The 24,278-nt window shown below is 42.1% G+C and overlaps 1 protein-coding gene across 1 annotated transcript in view; it reads left to right on the forward strand.

Moving 5' to 3' along the window:
- Window positions 1-1,268: 1,268 nt before the first annotated feature.
- Window positions 1,269-24,278, forward strand: part of LOC307009486 (gap junction epsilon-1 protein) — a gene marked incomplete at its 3' end in the record, with an annotated part of 30,469 nt that continues 7,459 nt past the window's right edge. Inside the window, exon 1 of the mRNA XM_079633278.1 lies at window positions 1,269-1,430. Coding sequence (XP_079489404.1) covers window positions 1,392-1,430 — 39 coding nt within the window. The 5' untranslated portion in view covers window positions 1,269-1,391. The remainder of the gene's footprint in view (window positions 1,431-24,278) is intronic.

Genomic DNA, 24,278 nt, shown 5'->3' on the forward strand with positions numbered 1-24,278 from the left:
GTATTGACAATTCAACATTCAAGATGACTTTGGGAAATGAGTGAGTGCAAACAGAGAAAAATAACTGCAGAAGTGGAGGAAATGAGTGACAAGTCCATTAAGATTTTCCCTGTCCCAAAAAACAAACTCAAACCAATCAATTAATGTTAACTTGGGTTTTAAACAAAGCATATGTGAATAGTACAGATTACTAGATTTTTACAATTAAGTTAATACATTAAGTAAAGTTAACTAAAAAGTTTTAGTTAGAATCACTGTTGGATTTTACAGTGTTCACTCACAAAACAAGTTCTCCTGACTTCAATGTGGGGGGAAATATAATATTTAAATTGTATAAAATTGTATTTGTGCAGCATGCTTGTATTTGTAGTATGCCTTCAAAGTATGCTGATTTACATTTTTAAAAAGATTAGTAATGCTTATTTATGAAGAAAATAACATGTTAAAAAAGCATTTTAAAAACAATGTATGTTATGCATTTAAGATATTTTCCAAAAATAATTTGGAAAGTGTGCATCCATATCCAAACACCTTTAAAAGCTCTTCATTATTGAAACTGCTGCTTTACTCTGAGCAGCTCAGATATTCTGCCCAAGCCTCCATTCATCTCAGTGTGTGAAAAGAGTCCAAAGGCAGAGCCCGGCTCACAGAGTGCCATGTTTTCAGGATGGGATTGCCCAGATCGCCTATGGAAGCCAAATGGGTAAATGTTGAGAGCTGGTTTTGACAATCTTTTCATTAGTGACTTTGATATGTGATAGCGCTGGCAAAGACATTCAAGAGAAGTATTTCCCATGACTCTTGCTTTATGCCTGAATAAAGGAGGAGGACCAACTCTCCACTTGGGTTCAGGCTGGTAAGCTTATACAAAATATAATCAAATTCAGTTTATATTGTTTTGTTCGTTTTAGTGACAGTGTTTCCACTGATCTTGAAAATTCAAAAATGACTGTATATAGAACAACATCCAAAGTAGCATAAATGATATAATAAAAACATTTACATTGTCTAGAAAACATCAGTTGTTGCATTTGTTTAATTGCCATGTCTTGGTTTCTTTAATTTACTTTGTCTTACACTTTTTGTCAGCTGTTCCCCCATTATGCCTCAAAAGGCCTGTTTTTTTTTTTTTTTTTCTGCTGACGTAGTTGAATGGGGATTATGTGAGGAGCACATGCTCAGTTCTTTTGTTTTTGCCTTTCTGTTGTCTTTTTGTACCTCATGGGTAAATCGATGAAGGTAGAGCAGATGAAAGGGAGAATGCTTTGACTGGAGCTGCACAGGTCAACAGGAACAGCAGCGTTTGAGCTGGAGCTCAGCAGAAGGCAACAGGTCTGAAATGAGGGCAAAGCATTACAGAATATTTGAACTTAAAGAAAAAAGACGACATCATGTCCTTAAACTACATCAAGAACTTCTATGAGGGATGCGTAAGTAAGATCTAACTAATGTGTGCTGGTGATTTTTTATTTGCATTTTTCCTGAATATGTTTTATTTTTTGTTGCAAAATCAAGTTAAGTTCTCTGCATTGATTATATTCCGTTTTTATTTATTTTAATTCATTAGTGACAACCATGCCAATAGATTTTGTGTGTATTTGTGTGTGTGAATTTTGAGTAAACATTTGATTTCAGCCGTTTAAATTTTCGTACATATTTGTTTGAGGTCTTCTTTACTTTCAGTTACTTTGTCTTGTAATTCAGTACAGGCACGTGACGTTTATATGGACACTTGTTTGATGAATCCGAACATAGTATTTACCAGAACGCTAAATAAAGTGCGTTTATTTGTCACAAGCTTCAAAAGGGATAGTTCAACACACAATTGTGTGTTATAGCGAATGATATCACAAATGAAAGATATTTTTAATTAAATCTGAGAGATTTCTGTCCCTCCATTGATAGCTACGCAACTACCACTTTGAAAAAGTTCATAAAGAGATCGTAAAACTAATTGAGCAGTTTAGTCCAACATTTCTGTAAAGACTTGATCGCTTTATATGATGAACAGGTGGAATTTAGGCTTTTATTCATATATAAACATTGATCAGCAAACATAAACAATTCAACCGGACCTGCTTGACGCACAAGAAGGCTGGATCCGAAAACTCAGGCAGCTAGTCAGATGTTGCCTCACTGCCTTATGCAATGACTCTGCAGAAAGCATTTGTCCACAAAGCTAAGAAACAGTTTAATGAGCGAGCTTTGGTGAGAACTAAACAAATATTTAATTACTACAGAAGTAATTTCTTGAGAAATGACATCGGAAGTGGCCAAACGTGCGTTGGTCAAAAACGTGTATTTACACACAAACTGACCAACAACCGCAACTTTTAGATGCCATCTTTCTTTTTCTAGCGGAACTGTCTCTGAATGGAAAGCGCACATGATTGTGGGAAGTCAAAGAAAGTGAAGATCGCAGCTATGCTGCCTTCAAAATCCATCAGATGAAGGAGACAGGAAGTAAAGCTAACATTGGATTCCGACGTGCCTTGATGAAGTCCTACTGTACCATGGAATGCTTCCTCTGAAGGCAGCATTTTCACGTTTTCTGATGCACAAACATGCTGCGTAACACGAGAACAAACCTCATTGGTCCTTGCAGAACCTCAAACGTGCTGCGTAACACAAGAATGAACCTCATTGGTTGTTGTGGAAGCTCAAACGTGCTGCGTAACACAAGAATTAACCTCATTGGTTGTTTTGGAAGCTCACATGTGATACGTAACACGAGAATGAACCTCATTGGTTCTTGCAGAAGCTCAAACGTGCTGCGTAACACAAGAATGAACCTCATTGGTTCTCGCTGAAGCTCAAACGTGCTGCGTAACACAAGAATGAACCTCATTGGTTCTTGCAGAAGCTCAAACGTGCTGCGTAACACAAGAATGAACCTCATTGGTTGTTGTGGAAGCTCAAACGTGCTGCGTAACACAAGAATGAACCTCATTGGTTGTTGTGGAAGCTCAAACGTGCTGCGTAACACAAGAATGAACCTCATTGGTTGTTGTGGAAGCTCAAACGTGATACGTAACACAAGAATGAACCTCATTGGTTCTTGCTGAAACTCAAACGTGATGCGTAACACAAGAATGAACCTCATTTGTTCTTGCAGAAGCTCAAACGTGCTGCGTAACACAAGAATGAACCTCATTAGTTCTCGCTGAAGCTCAAACGTGCTGCGTAACACAAGAATGAACCTCATTGGTTCTTGCACAAGCTCAAACGTGCTGCGTAACACGAGAATGAATCTCATTGGTTCTTGCTGAAGCTCAAACGTGATGCGTAACACAAGAATGAACCTCATTGGTTCTTGCAGAAGCTCAAACAAGATGCGTAACAAGAATGAACCTCATTGGTTCTTGCAGAAGCTCAAACAAGATGCGTAACAAGAATGAACCTCATTGGTTGTTGTGGAAGCTCAAACGTGATGCGTAACAAGAATGAACCTCATTGGTTCTTGCAGAAGCTCAAACATGATGCGTGACAAGAATGAACCTCATTGGTTCTTGCAGAAGCTCAAACATGATGCGTAACACAAGAATGATCCTCATTGGTTCTTGCAGAAGCTCAAACATGATGCGTAACACAAGAATGAACCTCATTGGTTCTTGCAGAAGCTCAAACGTGATGCGTAACAAGAATGAACCCCATCGGTTCTTGCAGAAGCTCAAACGTGCTGCGTAACACAAGAATGATCCTCATTGGTTCTTGCAGAAGCTCAAACGTGATGCGTAACAAGAATGAACCCCATCGGTTCTTGCAGGAGCTCAAACGTGCTGCGTAACACAAGAATGAACCTCATTGGTTGTTGTGGAAGCTCAAACGTGATGCGTAACACAAGAATGAACCTCATTGGTTGTTGTGGAAGCTCAAACGTGATGTGTAACAAGAATGAACCTCATTGGTTCTTGCAAAAGCTCAAACATGATGCGTAACACAAGAATGAACCTCATTGGTTCTTGCTGAAGCTCAAACGTGATGCGTATCAAGAATGAACCCCATTGGTTGTTGTGGAAGGTCAAACGTTATGCGTAACAAGAATGAACCCCATCGGTTCTTGCAGGAGCTCAAACGTGCTGCGTAACACAAGAATGAACCTCATTGGTTGTTGTGGAAGCTCAAACGTGATGCGTAACACAAGAATGAACCTCATTGGTTCTTGCAGAAGGTCAAACATGATGCGTATCAAGAATGAACCCCATTGGTTCTCGCTGAAGCTCAAACGTGCTGCGTAACACAAGAATGAACCTCATTGGTTCTTGCTGAAGCTCAAACGTGATGCGTAACACAAGAATGAACCTCATTGGTTCTTGCAGAAGCTCAAACGTGCTGCGTAACACAAGAATGAATCTCATTGGTTCTTGCAGGAGCTCAAACGTGCTGCGTAACACAAGAATGAACCTCATTGGTTGTTGTGGAAGCTCAAACGTGCTGCGTAACACAAGAATGAACCTCATTGGTTGTTGTGGAAGCTCAAACGTGCTGCGTAACACAAGAATGAACCTCATTGGTTGTTGTGGAAGCTCAAACGTGCTGCGTAACAGAAGAATGAACCTCATTGGTTGTTGTGGAAGCTCAAACGTGCTGCGTAACACAAGAATGAACCGCATTGGTTCTTGAGGAAGCTTAAACATGTTGCGTAACACGAGAATGAACCTCATTGGTTCTTGCTGAAACTCAAACGTGATGCGTAACACAGGAATGAACCTCATTTGTTCTTGCAGAAGCTCAAACGTGCTGCGTAACACAAGAATGAACCTCATTAGTTCTCGCTGAAGCTCAAACGTGCTGCGTAACACAAGAATGAACCTCATTGGTTCTTGCACAAGCTCAAACGTGCTGCGTAACACGAGAATGAATCTCATTGGTTCTTGCTGAAGCTCAAACGTGATGCGTAACACAAGAATGAACCTCATTGGTTCTTGCAGAAGCTCAAACAAGATGCGTAACAAGAATGAACCTCATTGGTTCTTGCAGAAGCTCAAACAAGATGCGTAACAAGAATGAACCTCATTGGTTGTTGTGGAAGCTCAAACGTGATGCGTAACAAGAATGAACCTCATTGGTTCTTGCAGAAGCTCAAACATGATGCGTGACAAGAATGAACCTCATTGGTTCTTGCAGAAGCTCAAACATGATGCGTAACACAAGAATGATCCTCATTGGTTCTTGCAGAAGCTCAAACATGATGCGTAACACAAGAATGAACCTCATTGGTTCTTGCAGAAGCTCAAACGTGATGCGTAACAAGAATGAACCCCATCGGTTCTTGCAGAAGCTCAAACGTGCTGCGTAACACAAGAATGATCCTCATTGGTTCTTGCAGAAGCTCAAACGTGATGCGTAACAAGAATGAACCCCATCGGTTCTTGCAGGAGCTCAAACGTGCTGCGTAACACAAGAATGAACCTCATTGGTTGTTGTGGAAGCTCAAACGTGATGCGTAACACAAGAATGAACCTCATTGGTTGTTGTGGAAGCTCAAACGTGATGTGTAACAAGAATGAACCTCATTGGTTCTTGCAAAAGCTCAAACATGATGCGTAACACAAGAATGAACCTCATTGGTTCTTGCTGAAGCTCAAACGTGATGCGTATCAAGAATGAACCCCATTGGTTGTTGTGGAAGGTCAAACGTTATGCGTAACAAGAATGAACCCCATCGGTTCTTGCAGGAGCTCAAACGTGCTGCGTAACACAAGAATGAACCTCATTGGTTGTTGTGGAAGCTCAAACGTGATGCGTAACACAAGAATGAACCTCATTGGTTGTTGTGGAAGCTCAAACGTGATGTGTAACAAGAATGAACCTCATTGGTTCTTGCAGAAGCTCAAACAAGATGCGTAACACAAGAATGAACCTCATTGGTTCTTGCAGAAGCTCAAACATGATGCGTAACACAAGAATGAACCTCATTGGTTCTTGCAGAAGCTCAAACATGATGCGTAACACAAGAATGAACCTCATTGGTTGTTGTGGAAGCTCAAACGTGATGCGTAACACAAGAATGAACCTCATTGGTTGTTGTGGAAGCTCAAACGTGATGTGTAACAAGAATGAACCTCATTGGTTCTTGCAAAAGCTCAAACATGATGCGTAACAAGAATGAACCTCATTGGTTCTTGCAGAAGCTCAAACGTGCTGCGTAACTCAAGAATGATCCTCATTGGTTCTTGCAGAAGCACAAACATGATGCGTAACACAAGAATGAACCTCATTGGTTCTTGCAGAAGCTCAAACATGATGCGTAACACAAGAATGAACCTCATTGGTTCTTGCAGAAGCTCAAACATGATGCGTAGCACACGAATGAACCTCATTGGTTCTTGCAGAAGCTCAAACGTGATGCATAACAAGAATGAACCTCATTGGTTCTTGCAGAAGCTCAAACGTGCTGCGTAACACAAGAATGATCCTCATTGGTTCTTGCAGAAGCTCAAACGTGCTGCGTAACAAGAATGAACCCCATCGGTTCTTGCAGAAGCTCAAACGTGATGCGTAACACGAGAATGAACCTCATTGGTTCTTGCAGAAGCTCAAACGTGCTGCTTAGCACACGAATGAACCTCATTGGTTCTTGCAGAAGCTCAAACATGATGCGTAACAAGAATGAACCTCAATGGTTCTTGCAGAAGCTCAAACATGATGCGTAACACAAGAATGAACCTCATTGGTTCTTGCAGAAGCTCAAACGTGCTGCGTAACACAAGAATGATCCTCATTGGTTCTTGCAGAAGCTCAAACATGATGCGTAATACAAGAATGAACCTCATTGGTTCTTGCAGAAGCTCAAACATGATGCGTAACACAAGAATGAACCTCATTGGTTCTTGCTGAAGCTCAAACGTGATGCGTATCAAGAATGAACCCCATTGGTTCTTGCAGAAGCTCAAACGTGATGCGTAACACAAGAATGAACCTCATTGGTTCTTGCTGAAGCTCAAACGTGATGCGTAACACGAGAATGAACCTCATTGGTTCTTGCAGAAGCTCAAACGTGCTGCTTAGCACACAAATTAACCTCATTGGTTCTTGCAGAAGCTCAAACATGATGCGTAACACAAGAATGAACCTCATTGGTTCTTGCAGAAGCTCAAACGTGATGAGTAGCAAACAAATGAACCTCATTGGTTCTTGCAGAAGCTCAAACGTGCTGCGTAACACAAGAATGATCCTCATTGGTTCTTGCAGAAGCTCAAACGTGATGCGTAACAAGAATGAACCCCATCGGTTCTTGCAGGAGCTCAAACGTGCTGCGTAACACAAGAATGATCCTCATTGGTACTTGCAGAAGCTCAAACGTAATGCGTAACACGAGAATGAACCTCATTGGTTCTTGCAGAAGCTCAAACGTGCTGCGTAACACGAGAATGAATCTCATTGGTTCTTACAGGAGCTCAAACGTGCTGCGTAACACAAGAATGAACCTCATTGGTTGTTGTGGAAGCTCAAACGTGCTGCGTAACACAAGAATGAACCTCATTGGTTGTTGTGGAAGCTCAAACATGCTGCGTAACACAAGAATGAAACTCATTGGTTGTTGTGGAAGCTCAAACGTGATATGTAACACAAGAATGAACCTCATTGGTTCTTGAGGAAGCTCAAACATGTTGCGTAACACGAGAATGAACCTCATTGGTTCTTGCTGAAACTCAAACGTGATGCGTAACACAGGAATGAACCTCATTTGTTCTTGCAGAAGCTCAAACGTGCTGCGTAACACAAGAATGAACCTCATTGGTTCTTGCAGAAGCTCAAACGTGCTGCGTAACACGAGAATGAACCTCATTGGTTCTTGCTGAAACTCAAACGTGCAGCGTAACACACGAATGAACCTCATTAGTTCTCGCTGAAGCTCAAACGTGCTGCGTAACACAAGAATGAACCTCATTGGTTCTTGCAGAAGCTCAAACGTGCTGCGTAACACAAGAATGAATCTCATTGGTTCTTGCAGAAGCTCAAACAAGATGCGTAACAAGAATGAACCTCATTGGTTCTTGCAGTAGCTCAAACAAGATGCGTAACAAGAATGAACCTCATTGGTTCTTGCAGTAGCTCAAACGTGATGCGTAACAAGAATGAACCTCATTTGGTTCTCGCAGTAGCTCAAACGTGCTGCGTAACACAAGAATGATCCTCATTGGTTCTTGCAGAAGCTCAAACATGATGCGTAACACAAGAATGAACCTCATTGGTTCTTGCAGAAGCTCAAACTTGATGCGTAACAAGAATGAACCCCATCGGTTCTTGCAGAAGCTCAAACGTGCTGCGTAACACAAGAATGATCCTCATTGGTTCTTGCAGAAGCTCAAACATGATGCGTAACACAAGAATGATCCTCATTGGTTCTTGCAGAAGCTCAAACGTGATGCGTAACAAGAATGAACCCCATCGGTTCTTGCAGGAGCTCAAACGTGCTGCGTAACACAAGAATGATCCTCATTGGTTCTTGCAGAAGCTCAAACATGATGCGTAACACAAGAATGAACCTCATTGGTTCTTGCAGAAGCTCAAACATGATGCGTAACACAAGAAAGAACCTCATTGGTTCTTGCAGAAGCTCAAACATGATGCGTAACACAAGAATGAACCTCATTGGTTGTTGTGGAAGCTCAAACGTGATGCGTAACACGAGAATGAACCTCATTGGTTCTTGCAGAAGCTCAAACATGATGCGTAACACAAGAATGAACCTCATTGGTTCTTGCAGAAGCTCAAACATGATGCGTAGCACACGAATGAACCTCATTGGTTCTTGCAAAAGCTCAAACGTGCTGCGTAACACAAGATCGAACCTCATTGGTTCTTGCAGAAGCTCAAAAAATGATGCGTAACAAGAATGAACCTCATTGGTTCTAGCAAAAGCTCAAACGTGCTGCGTAACACAAGAATTATCCTCATTGGTTCTTGCAGAAGCTCAAACATGATGCGTAACACAAGAATGAACCTCATTTGTTCTTGCAGAAGCTCAAACAAGATGCGTAACACAAGAATGAACCTCATTGGTTCTTGCAGAAGCTCAAACATGATGCGTAGCACACGAATGAACCTCATTGGTTCTTGCAGAAGCTCAAACGTGCTGCGTAACACAAGAATGATCCTCATTGGTTCTTGCAGAAGCTCAAACGTGATGCATAACAAGAATGAACCTCATTGGTTCTTGCAGAAGCTCAAACGTGATGCGTAACAAGAATGAACCCCATCGGTTCTTGCAGAAGCTCAAACGTGATGCATAACACAAGAATGAACCTCATTGGTTCTTGCAGAAGCTCAAACGTGATGCGTAACACAAGAATGAACCTCATTGGTTTTTGCAGAAGCTCAAACGTGCTGCGTAACACAAGAATGAATCTCATTGGTTCTTGGAGAAGCTCAAACGTGATGCGTAACAAGAATGAACCCCATCGGTTCTTGCAGAAGCTCAAACGTGATGCGTAACACGAGAATGAACCTCATTGGTTCTTGCAGAAGCTCAAACGTGCTGCTTAGCACACGAATAAACCTCATTGGTTCTTGCAGAAGCTCAAACATGATGCGTAACAAGAATGAACCTCATTGGTTCTTGCAGAAGCTCAAACATGATGCGTAACACAAGAATGAACCTCATTGGTTCTTGCAGAAGCTCAAACGTGCTGCGTAACATAAGAATGATCCTCATTGGTTCTTGCAGAAGCTCAAACATGATGCGTAACACAAGAATGAACCTCATTGGTTCTTGCAGAAGCTCAAACATGATGCGTAACACAAGAATGAACCTCATTGGTTCTTGCTGAAGCTCAAACGTGATGCGTATCAATAATGAACCCCATTGGTTCTTGCAGAAGCTCAAACGTGATGCGTAACACAATAATGAACCTCATTGGTTCTTGATGAAGCTCAAACGTGATGCGTAACACGAGAATGAACCTCATTGGTCTTGCAGAAGCTCAAACGTGGTGCTTAGCACACAAATTAACCTCATTGGTTTTTGCAGAAGCTCAAACATGATGCGTAACAAGAATGAACCTCATTGGTTCTTGCAGAAGCTCAAATATGATGCGTAACACAAGAATGAACCTCATTGGTTCTTGCAGAAGCTCAAACGTGCTGCGTAACACAAGAATGATCCTCATTGGTTCTTGCAGAAGCTCAAACATGATGCGTAACACAAGCATGAACCTCATTGGTTCTTGCAGAAGCTCAAACATGACGAGTAGCAAACAAATGAACCTCATTGGTTCTTGCAGAAGCTCAAACTTGATGCGTAACAAGAATGAACCCCATCGGTTCTTGCAGAAGCTCAAACGTGCTGCGTAACACAAGAATGATCCTCATTGGTTCTTGCAGAAGCTCAAACATGATGCGTAACACAAGAATGATCCTCATTGGTTCTTGCAGAAGCTCAAACGTGATGCGTAACAAGAATGAACCCCATCGGTTCTTGCAGGAGCTCAAACGTGCTGCGTAACACAAGAATGATCCTCATTGGTTCTTGCAGAAGCTCAAACATGATGCGTAACACAAGAATGAACCTCATTGGTTCTTGCAGAAGCTCAAACATGATGCGTAACACAAGAAAGAACCTCATTGGTTCTTGCAGAAGCTCAAACATGATGCGTAACACAAGAATGAACCTCATTGGTTGTTGTGGAAGCTCAAACGTGATGCGTAACACGAGAATGAACCTCATTGGTTCTTGCAGAAGCTCAAACATGATGCGTAACACAAGAATGAACCTCATTGGTTCTTGCAGAAGCTCAAACATGATGCGTAGCACACGAATGAACCTCATTGGTTCTTGCAAAAGCTCAAACGTGCTGCGTAACACAAGATCGAACCTCATTGGTTCTTGCAGAAGCTCAAAAAATGATGCGTAACAAGAATGAACCTCATTGGTTCTAGCAAAAGCTCAAACGTGCTGCGTAACACAAGAATTATCCTCATTGGTTCTTGCAGAAGCTCAAACATGATGCGTAACACAAGAATGAACCTCATTTGTTCTTGCAGAAGCTCAAACAAGATGCGTAACACAAGAATGAACCTCATTGGTTCTTGCAGAAGCTCAAACATGATGCGTAGCACACGAATGAACCTCATTGGTTCTTGCAGAAGCTCAAACGTGCTGCGTAACACAAGAATGATCCTCATTGGTTCTTGCAGAAGCTCAAACGTGATGCATAACAAGAATGAACCTCATTGGTTCTTGCAGAAGCTCAAACGTGATGCGTAACAAGAATGAACCCCATCGGTTCTTGCAGAAGCTCAAACGTGATGCATAACACAAGAATGAACCTCATTGGTTCTTGCAGAAGCTCAAACGTGATGCGTAACACAAGAATGAACCTCATTGGTTTTTGCAGAAGCTCAAACGTGCTGCGTAACACAAGAATGAATCTCATTGGTTCTTGCAGAAGCTCAAACGTGATGCGTAACAAGAATGAACCCCATCGGTTCTTGCAGAAGCTCAAACGTGATGCGTAACACGAGAATGAACCTCATTGGTTCTTGCAGAAGCTCAAACGTGCTGCTTAGCACACGAATAAACCTCATTGGTTCTTGCAGAAGCTCAAACATGATGCGTAACAAGAATGAACCTCATTGGTTCTTGCAGAAGCTCAAACATGATGCGTAACACAAGAATGAACCTCATTGGTTCTTGCAGAAGCTCAAACGTGCTGCGTAACATAAGAATGATCCTCATTGGTTCTTGCAGAAGCTCAAACATGATGCGTAACACAAGAATGAACCTCATTGGTTCTTGCAGAAGCTCAAACATGATGCGTAACACAAGAATGAACCTCATTGGTTCTTGCTGAAGCTCAAACGTGATGCGTATCAATAATGAACCCCATTGGTTCTTGCAGAAGCTCAAACGTGATGCGTAACACAATAATGAACCTCATTGGTTCTTGATGAAGCTCAAACGTGATGCGTAACACGAGAATGAACCTCATTGGTCTTGCAGAAGCTCAAACGTGGTGCTTAGCACACAAATTAACCTCATTGGTTTTTGCAGAAGCTCAAACATGATGCGTAACAAGAATGAACCTCATTGGTTCTTGCAGAAGCTCAAATATGATGCGTAACACAAGAATGAACCTCATTGGTTCTTGCAGAAGCTCAAACGTGCTGCGTAACACAAGAATGATCCTCATTGGTTCTTGCAGAAGCTCAAACATGATGCGTAACACAAGCATGAACCTCATTGGTTCTTGCAGAAGCTCAAACATGACGAGTAGCAAACAAATGAACCTCATTGGTTCTTGCAGAAGCTCAAACTTGATGCGTAACAAGAATGAACCCCATCGGTTCTTGCAGAAGCTCAAACGTGCTGCGTAACACAAGAATGATCCTCATTGGTTCTTGCAGAAGCTCAAACATGATGCGTAACACAAGAATGATCCTCATTGGTTCTTGCAGAAGCTCAAACGTGATGCGTAACAAGAATGAACCCCATCGGTTCTTGCAGGAGCTCAAACGTGCTGCGTAACACAAGAATGATCCTCATTGGTTCTTGCAGAAGCTCAAACATGATGCGTAACACAAGAATGAACCTCATTGGTTCTTGCAGAAGCTCAAACATGATGCGTAACACAAGAAAGAACCTCATTGGTTCTTGCAGAAGCTCAAACATGATGCGTAACACAAGAATGAACCTCATTGGTTGTTGTGGAAGCTCAAACGTGATGCGTAACACGAGAATGAACCTCATTGGTTCTTGCAGAAGCTCAAACATGATGCGTAACACAAGAATGAACCTCATTGGTTCTTGCAGAAGCTCAAACATGATGCGTAGCACACGAATGAACCTCATTGGTTCTTGCAAAAGCTCAAACGTGCTGCGTAACACAAGAATGAACCTCATTGGTTCTTGCAGAAGCTCAAAAAATGATGCGTAACAAGAATGAACCTCATTGGTTCTAGCAAAAGCTCAAACGTGCTGCGTAACACAAGAATTATCCTCATTGGTTCTTGCAGAAGCTCAAACATGATGCGTAACACAAGAATGAACCTCATTTGTTCTTGCAGAAGCTCAAACAAGATGCGTAACACAAGAATGAACCTCATTGGTTCTTGCAGAAGCTCAAACATGATGCGTAGCACACGAATGAACCTCATTGGTTCTTGCAGAAGCTCAAACGTGCTGCGTAACACAAGAATGATCCTCATTGGTTCTTGCAGAAGCTCAAACGTGATGCATAACAAGAATAAACCTCATTGGTTCTTGCAGAAGCTCAAACGTGATGCGTAACAAGAATGAACCCCATCGGTTCTTGCAGAAGCTCAAACGTGATGCATAACACAAGAATGAACCTCATTGGTTCTTGCAGAAGCTCAAACGTGATGCGTAACACAAGAATGAACCTCATTGGTTTTTGCAGAAGCTCAAACGTGCTGCGTAACACAAGAATGAATCTCATTGGTTCTTGCAGAAGCTCAAACGTGATGCGTAACAAGAATGAACCCCATCGGTTCTTGCAGAAGCTCAAACGTGATGCGTAACACGAGAATGAACCTCATTGGTTCTTGCAGAAGCTCAAACGTGCTGCTTAGCACACGAATGAACCTCATTGGTTCTTGCAGAAGCTCAAACATGATGCGTAACAAGAATGAACCTCATTGGTTCTTGCAGAAGCTCAAACATGATGCGTAACACAAGAATGAACCTCATTGGTTCTTGCAGAAGCTCAAACGTGCTGCGTAACATAAGAATGATCCTCATTGGTTCTTGCAGAAGCTCAAACATGATGCGTAACACAAGAATGAACCTCATTGGTTCTTGCAGAAGCTCAAACATGATGCGTAACACAAGAATGAACCTCATTGGTTCTTGCTGAAGCTCAAACGTAATGCGTATCAATAATGAACCCCATTGGTTCTTGCAGAAGCTCAAACGTGATGCGTAACACAATAATGAACCTCATTGGTTCTTGATGAAGCTCAAACGTGATGCGTAACACGAGAATGAACCTCATTGGTCTTGCAGAAGCTCAAACGTGGTGCTTAGCACACAAATTAACCTCATTGGTTTTTGCAGAAGCTCAAACATGATGCGTAACAAGAATGAACCTCATTGGTTCTTGCAGAAGCTCAAACATGATGCGTAACACAAGAATGAACCTCATTGGTTCTTGCAGAAGCTCAAACGTGCTGCGTAACACAAGAATTATCCTCATTGGTTCTTGCAGAAGCTCAAACATGATGCGTAACACAAGCATGAACCTCATTGGTTCTTGCAGAAGCTCAAACATGACGAGTAGCAAACAAATGAACCTCATTGGTTCTTGCAGAAGCTCAAACGTGCTGCGTAACACAAGAATGATCTTCATTGGTTCTTGCAGAAGCTCAAACGTGATGCGTAACAAGAATGAACCCCATCGGTTCTTGCAGGAGCTCAAACGTGATGCGTAACAAGAATGAACCCCATCGGTTCTTGCAGAAGCTCAAACAAGATGCGTAACAAGAATGAACCTCATTGGTTGTTGTGGAAGCTCAAACGTGATGCGTAACAAGAATGAACCTCATTGGTTCTTGCAGAAGCTCAAACATGATGCGTAACAAGAATGAACCTCATTGGTTCTTGCAGAAGCTCAAACATGATGCGTAACACAAGAATGAACCTCATTGGTTCTTGCAGAAGCTCAAATGTGCTGCGTAACACAAGAATGATCCTCATTGGTTCTTGCAGAAGCTCAAACATGATGCGTAACACAAGAATGAACCTCATTGGTTCTTGCAGAAGCTCAAACGTGATGCGTAACAAGAATGAACCCCATCGGTTCTTGCAGAAGCTCAAACGTGCTGCGTAACACAAGAATGATCCTCATTGGTTCTTGCAGAAGCTCAAACATGATGCGTAACACAAAAATTATCCTCATTGGTTCTTGCAGAAGCTCAAACGTGATGCGTAACAAGAATGAACCCCATCGGTTCTTGCAGGAGCTCAAACGTGCTGCGTAACACAAGAATGATCCTCATTGGTTCTTGCAGAAGCTCAAACATGATGCGTAACACAAGTATGAACCTCATTGGTTCTTGCAGAAGCTCAAACATGATGCGTAACACAAGAATGAACCTCATTGGTTCTTGCAGAAGCTCAAACATGATGCGTAACACAAGAATGAACCTCATTGGTTCTTGCAGAAGGTCAAACATGATGCGTATCAAGAATGAACCCCATTGGTTCTTGCTGAATCTCAAACGTGATGCGTAACACAAGAATGAACCTCATTGGTTCTTGCAGAAGCTCAAACGTGCTGCGTAACACAATAATGAACCTCATTGGTTCTTGCAGAAGCTCAAACATGATGCGTAACACAAGAATGAACCTCATTGGTTCTTGCAGAAGCTCAAACATGATGCGTAGCACACGAATGAACCTCATTGGTTCTTGCAAAAGCTCAAACGTGCTGCGTAACACAAGAATGATCCTCATTGGTTCTTGCAGAAGCTCAAACGTGATGCTTAACAAGAATGAACCTCATTGGTTCTTGCAGAAGCTCAAACGCGATGCGTAACAAGAATGAACCCCATCGGTTCTTGCAGAAGCTCAAACATGATGCGTAACACAAGAATGAACCTCATTGGTTCTAGCAGAAGCTCAAACGTGATGCGTAACACAAGAATGAACCTCATTGGTTTTTGCAGAAGCTCAAACGTGCTGCGTAACACAAGAATGAACCTCATTGGTTCTTGCAGAAGCTCAAACGTGATGCGTAACAAGAATGAACCCCATCGGTTCTTGCAGAAGCTCAAACGTGATGCGTAACACGAGAATTAACCTCATTGGTTCTTGCAGAAGCTCAAACGTGCTGCTTAGCACACAAATGAACCTCATTGGTTCTTGCAGAAGCTCAAACATGATGCGTAACAAGAATGAACCTCATTGGTTCTTGCAGAATCTCAAACATGATGCGTAACACAAGAATGAACCTCATTGGTTCTTGCAGAAGCTCAAACGTGCTGCGTAACACAAGAATGATCCTCATTGGTTCTTGCAGAAGCTCAAACATGATGCGTAACACAAGAATGAACCTCATTAGTTCTTGCAGAAGCTCAAACATGATGCGTAACACAAGAAAGAACCTCATTGGTTCTTGCTGAAGCTCAAACGTGATGCGTATCAAAAATGAACCCCATTGGTTCTTGCAGAAGCTCAAACGTGATGCGTAACACAAGAATGAACCTCATTGGTTCTTGCTGAAGCTCAAACGTTATGCGTAACACGAGAATGAACCTCATTGGTTCTTGCAGAAGCTCAAACGTGCTGCTTAGCACACAAATTAACCTCATTGGTTCTTGCAGAAGCTCAAACATGATGTGTAACAAGAATGAACCTCATTGGTTCTTGCAGAAGCTCAAACATGATGCGTAACACAAGAATGAACCTCATTGGTTCTTGCAGAAGCTCAAACGTGCTGCGTAACACAAGAATGATCCTCATTGGTTCTTGCAGAAGCTCAAACATGATGCGTAACACAAGAATGAACCTCATTTGTTCTTGCAGAAGGTCAAACATGATGCGTATCAAGAATGAACCCCATTGGTTCTTGCTGAATCTCAAACGTGATGCGTAACAAGAATGAACCTCATTGGTTCTTGCAGAAGCTCAAACGTGCTGCGTAACACAAGAATGAACCTCATTGGTTCTTGCAGAAGCTCAAACATGATGCGTAACACAAGAATGAACCTCATTGGTTCTTGCAGAAGCTCAAACGTGCTGCGTAACACAAGAATGAACCTCATTGGTTCTTGCAGAAGCTCAAACGTGATGCGTAACAAGAATGAACCCCATCGGTTCTTGCAGAAGCTCAAACGTGATGCGTAACACGAGAATTAACCTCATTGGTTCTTGCAGAAGCTCAAACGTGCTGCTTAGCACACAAATGAACCTCATTGGTTCTTGCAGAAGCTCAAACATGATGCGTAACAAGAATGAACCTCATTGGTTCTTGCAGAAGCTCAAACATGATGCGTAACACAAGAATGAACCTCATTGGTTCTTGCAGAAGCTCAAACGTGCTGCGTAACAAAAGAATGATCCTCATTGGTTCTTGCAGAAGCTCAAACGTGATGCGTAACACAAGAATGAGCCTCATTAGTTCTTGCAGAAGCTCAAACGTGATGCGTATCAAAAATGAACCACATTGGTTCTTGCAGAAGCTCAAACGTAATGCGTAACACAAGAATGAACCTCATTGGTTCTTGCTGAAGCTCAAACGTTATGCGTAACACGAGAATGAACCTCATTGGTTCTTGCAGAAGCTCAAACGTGCTGCTTAGCACACGAATTAACTTCATTGGTTCTTGCAGAAGCTCAAACATGATGCGTAACAAGAATGAACCTCATTGGTTCTTGCAGAAGCTCAAAAATGATGCGTAACACAAGAATGAACCTCATTGGTTCTTGTAGAAGCTCAAACGTGCTGCGTAACACAAGAATGATCCTCATTGGTTCTTGCAGAAGCTCAAACATGATGCGTAACACAAGAATGAACCTCATTGGTTCTTGCAGAAGCTCAAACATGATGCGTAACACAAGGATGAACCTCATTGGTTCTTGCAGAAGCTCAAACGTGATGCGTAGCAAACGAATGAACCTCATTGGTTCTTGCAGAAGCTCAAACGTGCTGCGAAACACAAGAATGATCCTCATTGGTTCTTGCAGAAGCTCAAACGTGATGAGTAACACAAGAATGAACCTCATTGGTTCTTGCAGAAGCTCAAACGTGATGCGTAGCAAACGAATGAACCTCATTGGTTCTTGCAGAAGCTCAAACGTGCTGCGAAACACAAGAATGATCTTCATTGGTTCTTGCAGAAGCTCAAACGTGATGCGTAACAAGAATGAACCCCATCGGTTCTTGCATGAGCTCAAACGTGCTGCGTAACACAAGAATGATCCTCATTGGTTCTTGCAGAAGCTCAAACGTGATGCGTAACAAGAATGAACCCCATCGGTTCTTGCAGAAGCTCAAACGTGCTGCGTAACACAAGAATGATACTCATAGGTTCTTGCAGAAGCTCAAACGTGATGCGTAACAAGAATGAACCCCATCGGTTCTTGCAGAAGCTCAAACGTGCTGCGTAACACAAGAATGATCCTCATTGGTTCTTGCAGAAGCTCAAACATGATGCGTAACACAAGAATGAACCTCATTGGTTCTTGCAGAAGCTCAAACATGATGCGTAACACAAGAATGAACCTCATTGGTTCTTGCAGAAGCTCAAACGTGATGCGTAGCAAACAAATGAACCTCATTGGTTCTTGCAGAAGATCAAACGTGATGCGTAACACAAGAATGAACCTCATTTGTTGTTGTGGAAGCTCAAACGTGATGCGTAACACAAGAATGAACCTCATTGGTTGTTGTGGAAGCTCAAACGTGATGCGTAACAAGAATGAACCTCATTGGTTCTTGCAGAAGCTCAAACATGATGCGTTAATGAACCTCATTGGTTCTTGCAGAAGCTCAAATATGATGCGTAACACAAGAATGAACCTCATTGGTTCTTGCAGAAGCTCAAACGTGCTGCGTAACACAAGAATTATCCTCATTGGTTCTTGCAGAAACTCAAACATGATGCGTAACACAAGAATGAACCTCATTGGTTCTTGCAGAAGCTCAAACGTGATGTGTAGCAAACGAATGAACCTCATTGGTTCTTGCAGAAGCTCAAACGTGCTGTGTAACACAAGAATGATCCTCATTGGTTCTTGCAGAAGCTAAAACGTGATGCGTAACAAGAATGAACCCCATCGGTTCTTGCAGAAGCTCAAACGTGCTGCGTAACACGAGAATGATCCTCATTGGTTCTTGCAGAAGCTCAAACATGATGCGTAACACAAGAATGAACCTCATTGGTTCTTGCAGAAGCTCAAACATGATGCGTAACACAAGAATGAACTTCATTGGTTCTTGCAGAAGCTCAAACATGATGCGTAACACAAGAATGAACCTCATTGGTTCTTGCTGAAGCTCAAACGTGATGCGTATCAAAAATGAACCCCATTGGTTCTTGCAGAAGCTCAAACGTGCTGCGTAACACGAAAATGAACCTCATTGGTTCTTGCTGAAGCTCAAACGTGCTGCGTAACACGAGAATGAACCGCATTGGTTCTTGCTGAAGCTCAAACGTGCTGCGTAACACAAGAATGAACCTCATTGGTTCTTGCAGAAGCTCAAACGTGCTGCGTAGCACACGAATGAACTTCATTGGTTCTTGCTGAAGCTCAAACGTGCTACGTAACACGAGAATGAACCTCATTGGTTCTTGCTGAAGCTCAAACGTGCTGTGTAACACAAGAATGAACCTCATTGGTTCTTGCAGAAGCTCAAACGTGCTGCGTAGCACACGAATGAACCTAATTGGTTCTTGCAGAAGCTTAAACGTGCTGCGTAACAAGAGAATGAACCTCATTGGTTGTGGTTGAATCTCAAACGTGATGCGTAACACGAGAATTAAGGTCATTGGTTGTTGTTGAATCTCAAACGTGATGCGTAGCACACGAATGAACCTCATTGGTTCTTGCAGAAGCTCAAACGTGCTGCGTAACACGAGTGAACCTCATCGGTTCTTGCAGAAGCTCAAAAATGCTGCGTAACACAAGATTGAACCTCATTGGTTGTTGTTGAAGCTCAAATGTGCTGCGTATCACAAGAATGAACCTCATTGGTTCTTGAGGAAGCTCAAACGTGCTGCGTAACACGAGAATGAACCTCATTGGTTGTTGTTGAATCTCAAACGTGATGCGTAACAGGAGAATTAAGCTCATTGGTTGTTGTTGAATCTCAAACCTGATGCGTATCATGAGAATTAAACTCATTGGTTCTTGAGGAAGCTCAAACGTGCTACGTAACACGAGAATGAACCTCATTGGTTGTTGTTGAATCTCAAACTTGCTGCGTAACATAAGAATGAACCTCATTGGTTGTTGTTGAATCTCAAACGTGATGCGTAACACGAGAATAAGCTCATTGGTTGTTGTTGAATCTCAAACCTGGTGCGTAACATGAGAATGAACCTCATTGGTTCTTGAGGAAGCTCAAACGTGCTGCGTAACACAAGAATGAACCTCATTGGTTGTTGTTGAATCTCAAACGTGATGCTAACACGAGAATGAACCTCATTGGTTTTTGTTGAATCTCAAACGTGATGCGTAACATGAGAATGAACCTCGTTGGTTGTTGTTGAATCTCAAACGTGTTGCGTAACACAAGATTGAACCTCATTGGTTGTTACTGAAGCTCAAACGTGCTGCATAACACAAGAAAGAACCTCATTGGTTGTTGTTGAATCTCAAACGTGATGCGTAACACGAAAATGAACCTCATTGGTTGTTACTGAAGCTCAAACATGTTGCGTAACACGAGAATGAACCTCGTTGGTTGTTGTTGAATCTCAAACGTGATGCGTAACACGAAAATGAACCTCATTGGTTGTTACTGAAGCTCAAACGTGATGCGTAACACGAGAATGAACCTCGTTGGTTGTTGTTGAATCTCAAACGTGTTGCGTAACACAAGAATGAACCTCATTGGTTGTTACTGAAGCTCAAACGTGCTGCATAACACAAGAATGAACCTCATTGGTTGTTGTTGAATCTCAAACGTGATGCGTAACACGAAAATGAACCTCATTGGTTGTTACTGAAGCTCAAACGTGATGCGTAACACGAGAATGAACCTCGTTGGTTGTTTTTGAATCTCAAACGTGTTGCGTAACACAAGAATGAACCTCATTGGTTGTTACTGAAGCTCAAACGTGCTGCGTAACATGAAAATGAACCTCATTGGTTATTACTGAAGCTCAAACGTGCTGCGTAACACGAGAATGAACCTCATTGGTTGTTACTGTAGCTCAAATGTGTTGCGTAACACGAAAATGAACCTCATTGGTTGTTGTTGAATCTCAAACGTGTTGCTTAACACAAGAATGAACCTCATTGGTTGTTACTGAATCTCAAACATGTTGCGTAACACGAAAATGAACCTCATTGGTTGTTGTTGAATCTCAAACGTGTTGCGTAACACAAGAATGAACCTCATTGGTTGTTACTGAAGCTCAAACGTGCTGCGTAACACGAAAATGAACCTCATTGGTTATTACTGAAGCTCAAACGTGCTGCGTAACACGAGAATGAACCTCATTGGTTGTTGCTGAAGCTCAAACGTGCTGCGTAACACAAGAATGAACCTCATTGGTTGTTGTTGAATCTCAAACGTGATGCGTAACACGAGAATGAACCTCACTGGTTCTTGAGGAAGCTCAAACGTGATGCGTAACACGAGAATGAACCTCATTGGTTGTTGTTGAATCTCAAACGTGATGCGTAACACGAAAATTAACCTCATTGGTTGTTGTTGAATCTCAAGTGTGTTGCGTAACACAAGAATGAACCTCATTGGTTGTTACTAAAGTTCAAACGTGCTGCGTAACACGAGAATGAACCTCATTGGTTGTTGTTGAATCTCAAACGTGATGCGTAACACGAAAATGAACCTCATTGGTTGTTGTTGAATCTCAAATGTGCTGCGTAACACGAGAATGAACCTCATTGGTTGATGCTGAAGCTCAAACGTGCTGCGTAACACAAGAATGAACCTCTTTGGTTGTTGTTGAATCTCAAACGTGATGCGTAACACGAAAATGCACCTCATTGGTTGATGCTGAAGCTCAAACGTGCTGCGTAACACAAGAATGAACCTCATTGGTTCTTGAGGAAGCTCAAACGTGCTGCGTAACACAAGAATGAACCTCATGGGTTGTTGTTGAATCTCAAACGTGATGCGTAACACGAAAATGCACCTCATTGGTTGTTGTTGAATCTCAAACGTGTTGCGTAACACAAGAATGAACCTCATTGGTTGTTATTGAAGCTCAAACGTGCTGCGTAACACGAGAATGAACCTCATTGGTTATTACTGAAGCTCAAACGTGCTGCGTAACACGAGAATGAACCTCATTGGTTGTTGCTGAAGCTCAAACGTGATGCGTAACACGAGAATGAACCTCATTGGTTGTTGTTGAATCCCAAACGTGATGCGTAACACGAGAATAAGCTCATTGGTTGTTGTTGAATCTCAAACCTGAGGCGTAACACGAGAATGAACCTCATTGGTTGTTGCTGAAGCTCAAACGTGCTGCGTAACACAAGAATGAACCTCATTGGTTGTTGTTGAATCTCAAACTCGATGCGTAACACGACGAGAATGAACCTCATTGGTAGTTGAATCTCAAACGTGATGCGTAACACGACGAGAATGAACCTCATTGGTTGTTGAATCTCAAACGTGATGCGTAACACCAGAATGAACCTCATTGGTTGTTGAATCTGAAACGTGATGCGTACGACGAGAATGAACCTCATTGGTTGTTGAATCTCAAACGTGATGCGTAACACGACGAGAATGAACATCATTGGTTGTTGAATCTCAAACGTGATGCGTAACATGACGAGAATTAACCTCATTGGTTGGTGTTGAATCTCAAACGTGCTGCGTAACACGAAAATGAACCTCATTGGATATTACTGAAGCTCAAACTTGCTGCGTAACACGAGAATGAACCTCATTGGTTGTTGCTGAAGCTCAAACGTGCTGCGTAACACAAGAATGAACCTCATTGGTTGTTGTTGAATCTCAAACGTGATGCGTAACACGAGAATGAACCTCATTGGTTCTTGAGGAAGCTCAAGCGTGATGCGTAACACGAGAATGAACCTCATAGGTTGTTGTTGAATCTCAAACGTGATGCTTAACACGAAAATTAACCTCATTGGTTGTTGTTGAATCTCAAGTGTGTTGCGTAACACAAGAATGAACCTCATTGGTTTTTACTGAAGCTCAAACGTGATGCGTAACACGAGAATGAACCTCATTGGTTGTTGTTGAATCTCAAACGTGATGCGTAACACGAAAATGAACCTCATTGGTTGTTGTTGAATCTCAAATGTGCTGCGTAACACGAGAATGAACCTCATTGGTTGATGCTGAAGCTCAAATGTGCTGCGTAACACGAGAATGAACCTCATTGGTTATTGCTGAAGCTCAAACGTGCTGCGTAACACAAGAATGAACCTCATTGGTTCTTGCAGAAGCTCAAACGTACTGCGTAGCACACGAATGAACTTCATTGGTTCTTGCTGAAGCTCAAACGTGCTACGTAACACGAGAATGAACCTCATTGGTTCTTGCTGAAGCTCAAACGTGCTGCGTAACACAAGAATGAACCTAATTGGTTCTTGCAGAAGCTCAAACGTGCTGCGTAACAAGAGAATGAACCTCATTGGTTGTGGTTGAATCTCAAACGTGATGCGTAACACGAGAATGAAGGTCATTGGTTGTTGTTGAATCTCAAACGTGATGCGTAGCACACAAATGAACCTCATTGGTTCTTGCTGAAGCTCAAACGTGCTGCGTAACACAAGAATGAACCTCATTGGTTCTTGCAGAAGCTCAAACGTGCTGCGTAGCACACAAATGAACCTCATTGGTTCTTGCTGAAGCTCAAACGTGCTGCGCAACACAAGATTGAACCTCATTGGTTGTTGTTAAAGCTCAAACGTGCTGCGTATCACAAGAATGAACCTCATTGGTTCTTGAGGAAGCTCAAACGTGCTGCGTAACACGAGAATGAACCTCATTGGTTGTTGTTGAATCTCAAACGTGATGCGTAACAGGAGAATTAAGCTCATTGGTTGTCGTTGAATCTCAAACCTGATGCGTATCACGAGAATTAAACTCATTGGTTCTTGAGGAAGCTCAAACGTGCTACGTAACACGAGAATGAACCTCATTGGTTCTTGAGGAAGCTCAAACTTGCTGCGTAACATAAGAATGAACCTCATTGGTTGTTGTTGAATCTCAAACGTGATGCGTAACACGAGAATAAGCTCATTGGTTGTTGTTGAATCTCAAACCTGATGCGTAACATGAGAATGAACCTCATTGGTTCTTGAGGAAGCTCAAACGTGCTGGGTAACACAAGAATGAACCTCATTGGTTGTTGTTGAATCTCAAACGTGATGCTAACACGAGAATGAACCTCATTGGTTGTTGTTGAATATCAAACGTTATGCGTAACATTAGAATGAACCTCGTTGGTTGTTGTTGAATCTCAAACGTGTTGCGTAACACAAGAATGAACCTCATTGGTTGTAACTGAAGCTCAAACGTGCTGCATAACACAAGAATGAACCTCATTGGTTGTTGTTGAATCTCAAACGTGATGCGTAGCATGAAAATGAACCTCATTGGTTGTTACTGAAGCTCAAACGTGTTGCGTAACACGAG

Source organism: Phoxinus phoxinus, assembly GCF_949152265.1.
Source record: "Phoxinus phoxinus genome assembly, chromosome: 13".
Classification (NCBI taxonomy): domain Eukaryota; kingdom Metazoa; phylum Chordata; class Actinopteri; order Cypriniformes; family Leuciscidae; genus Phoxinus; species Phoxinus phoxinus.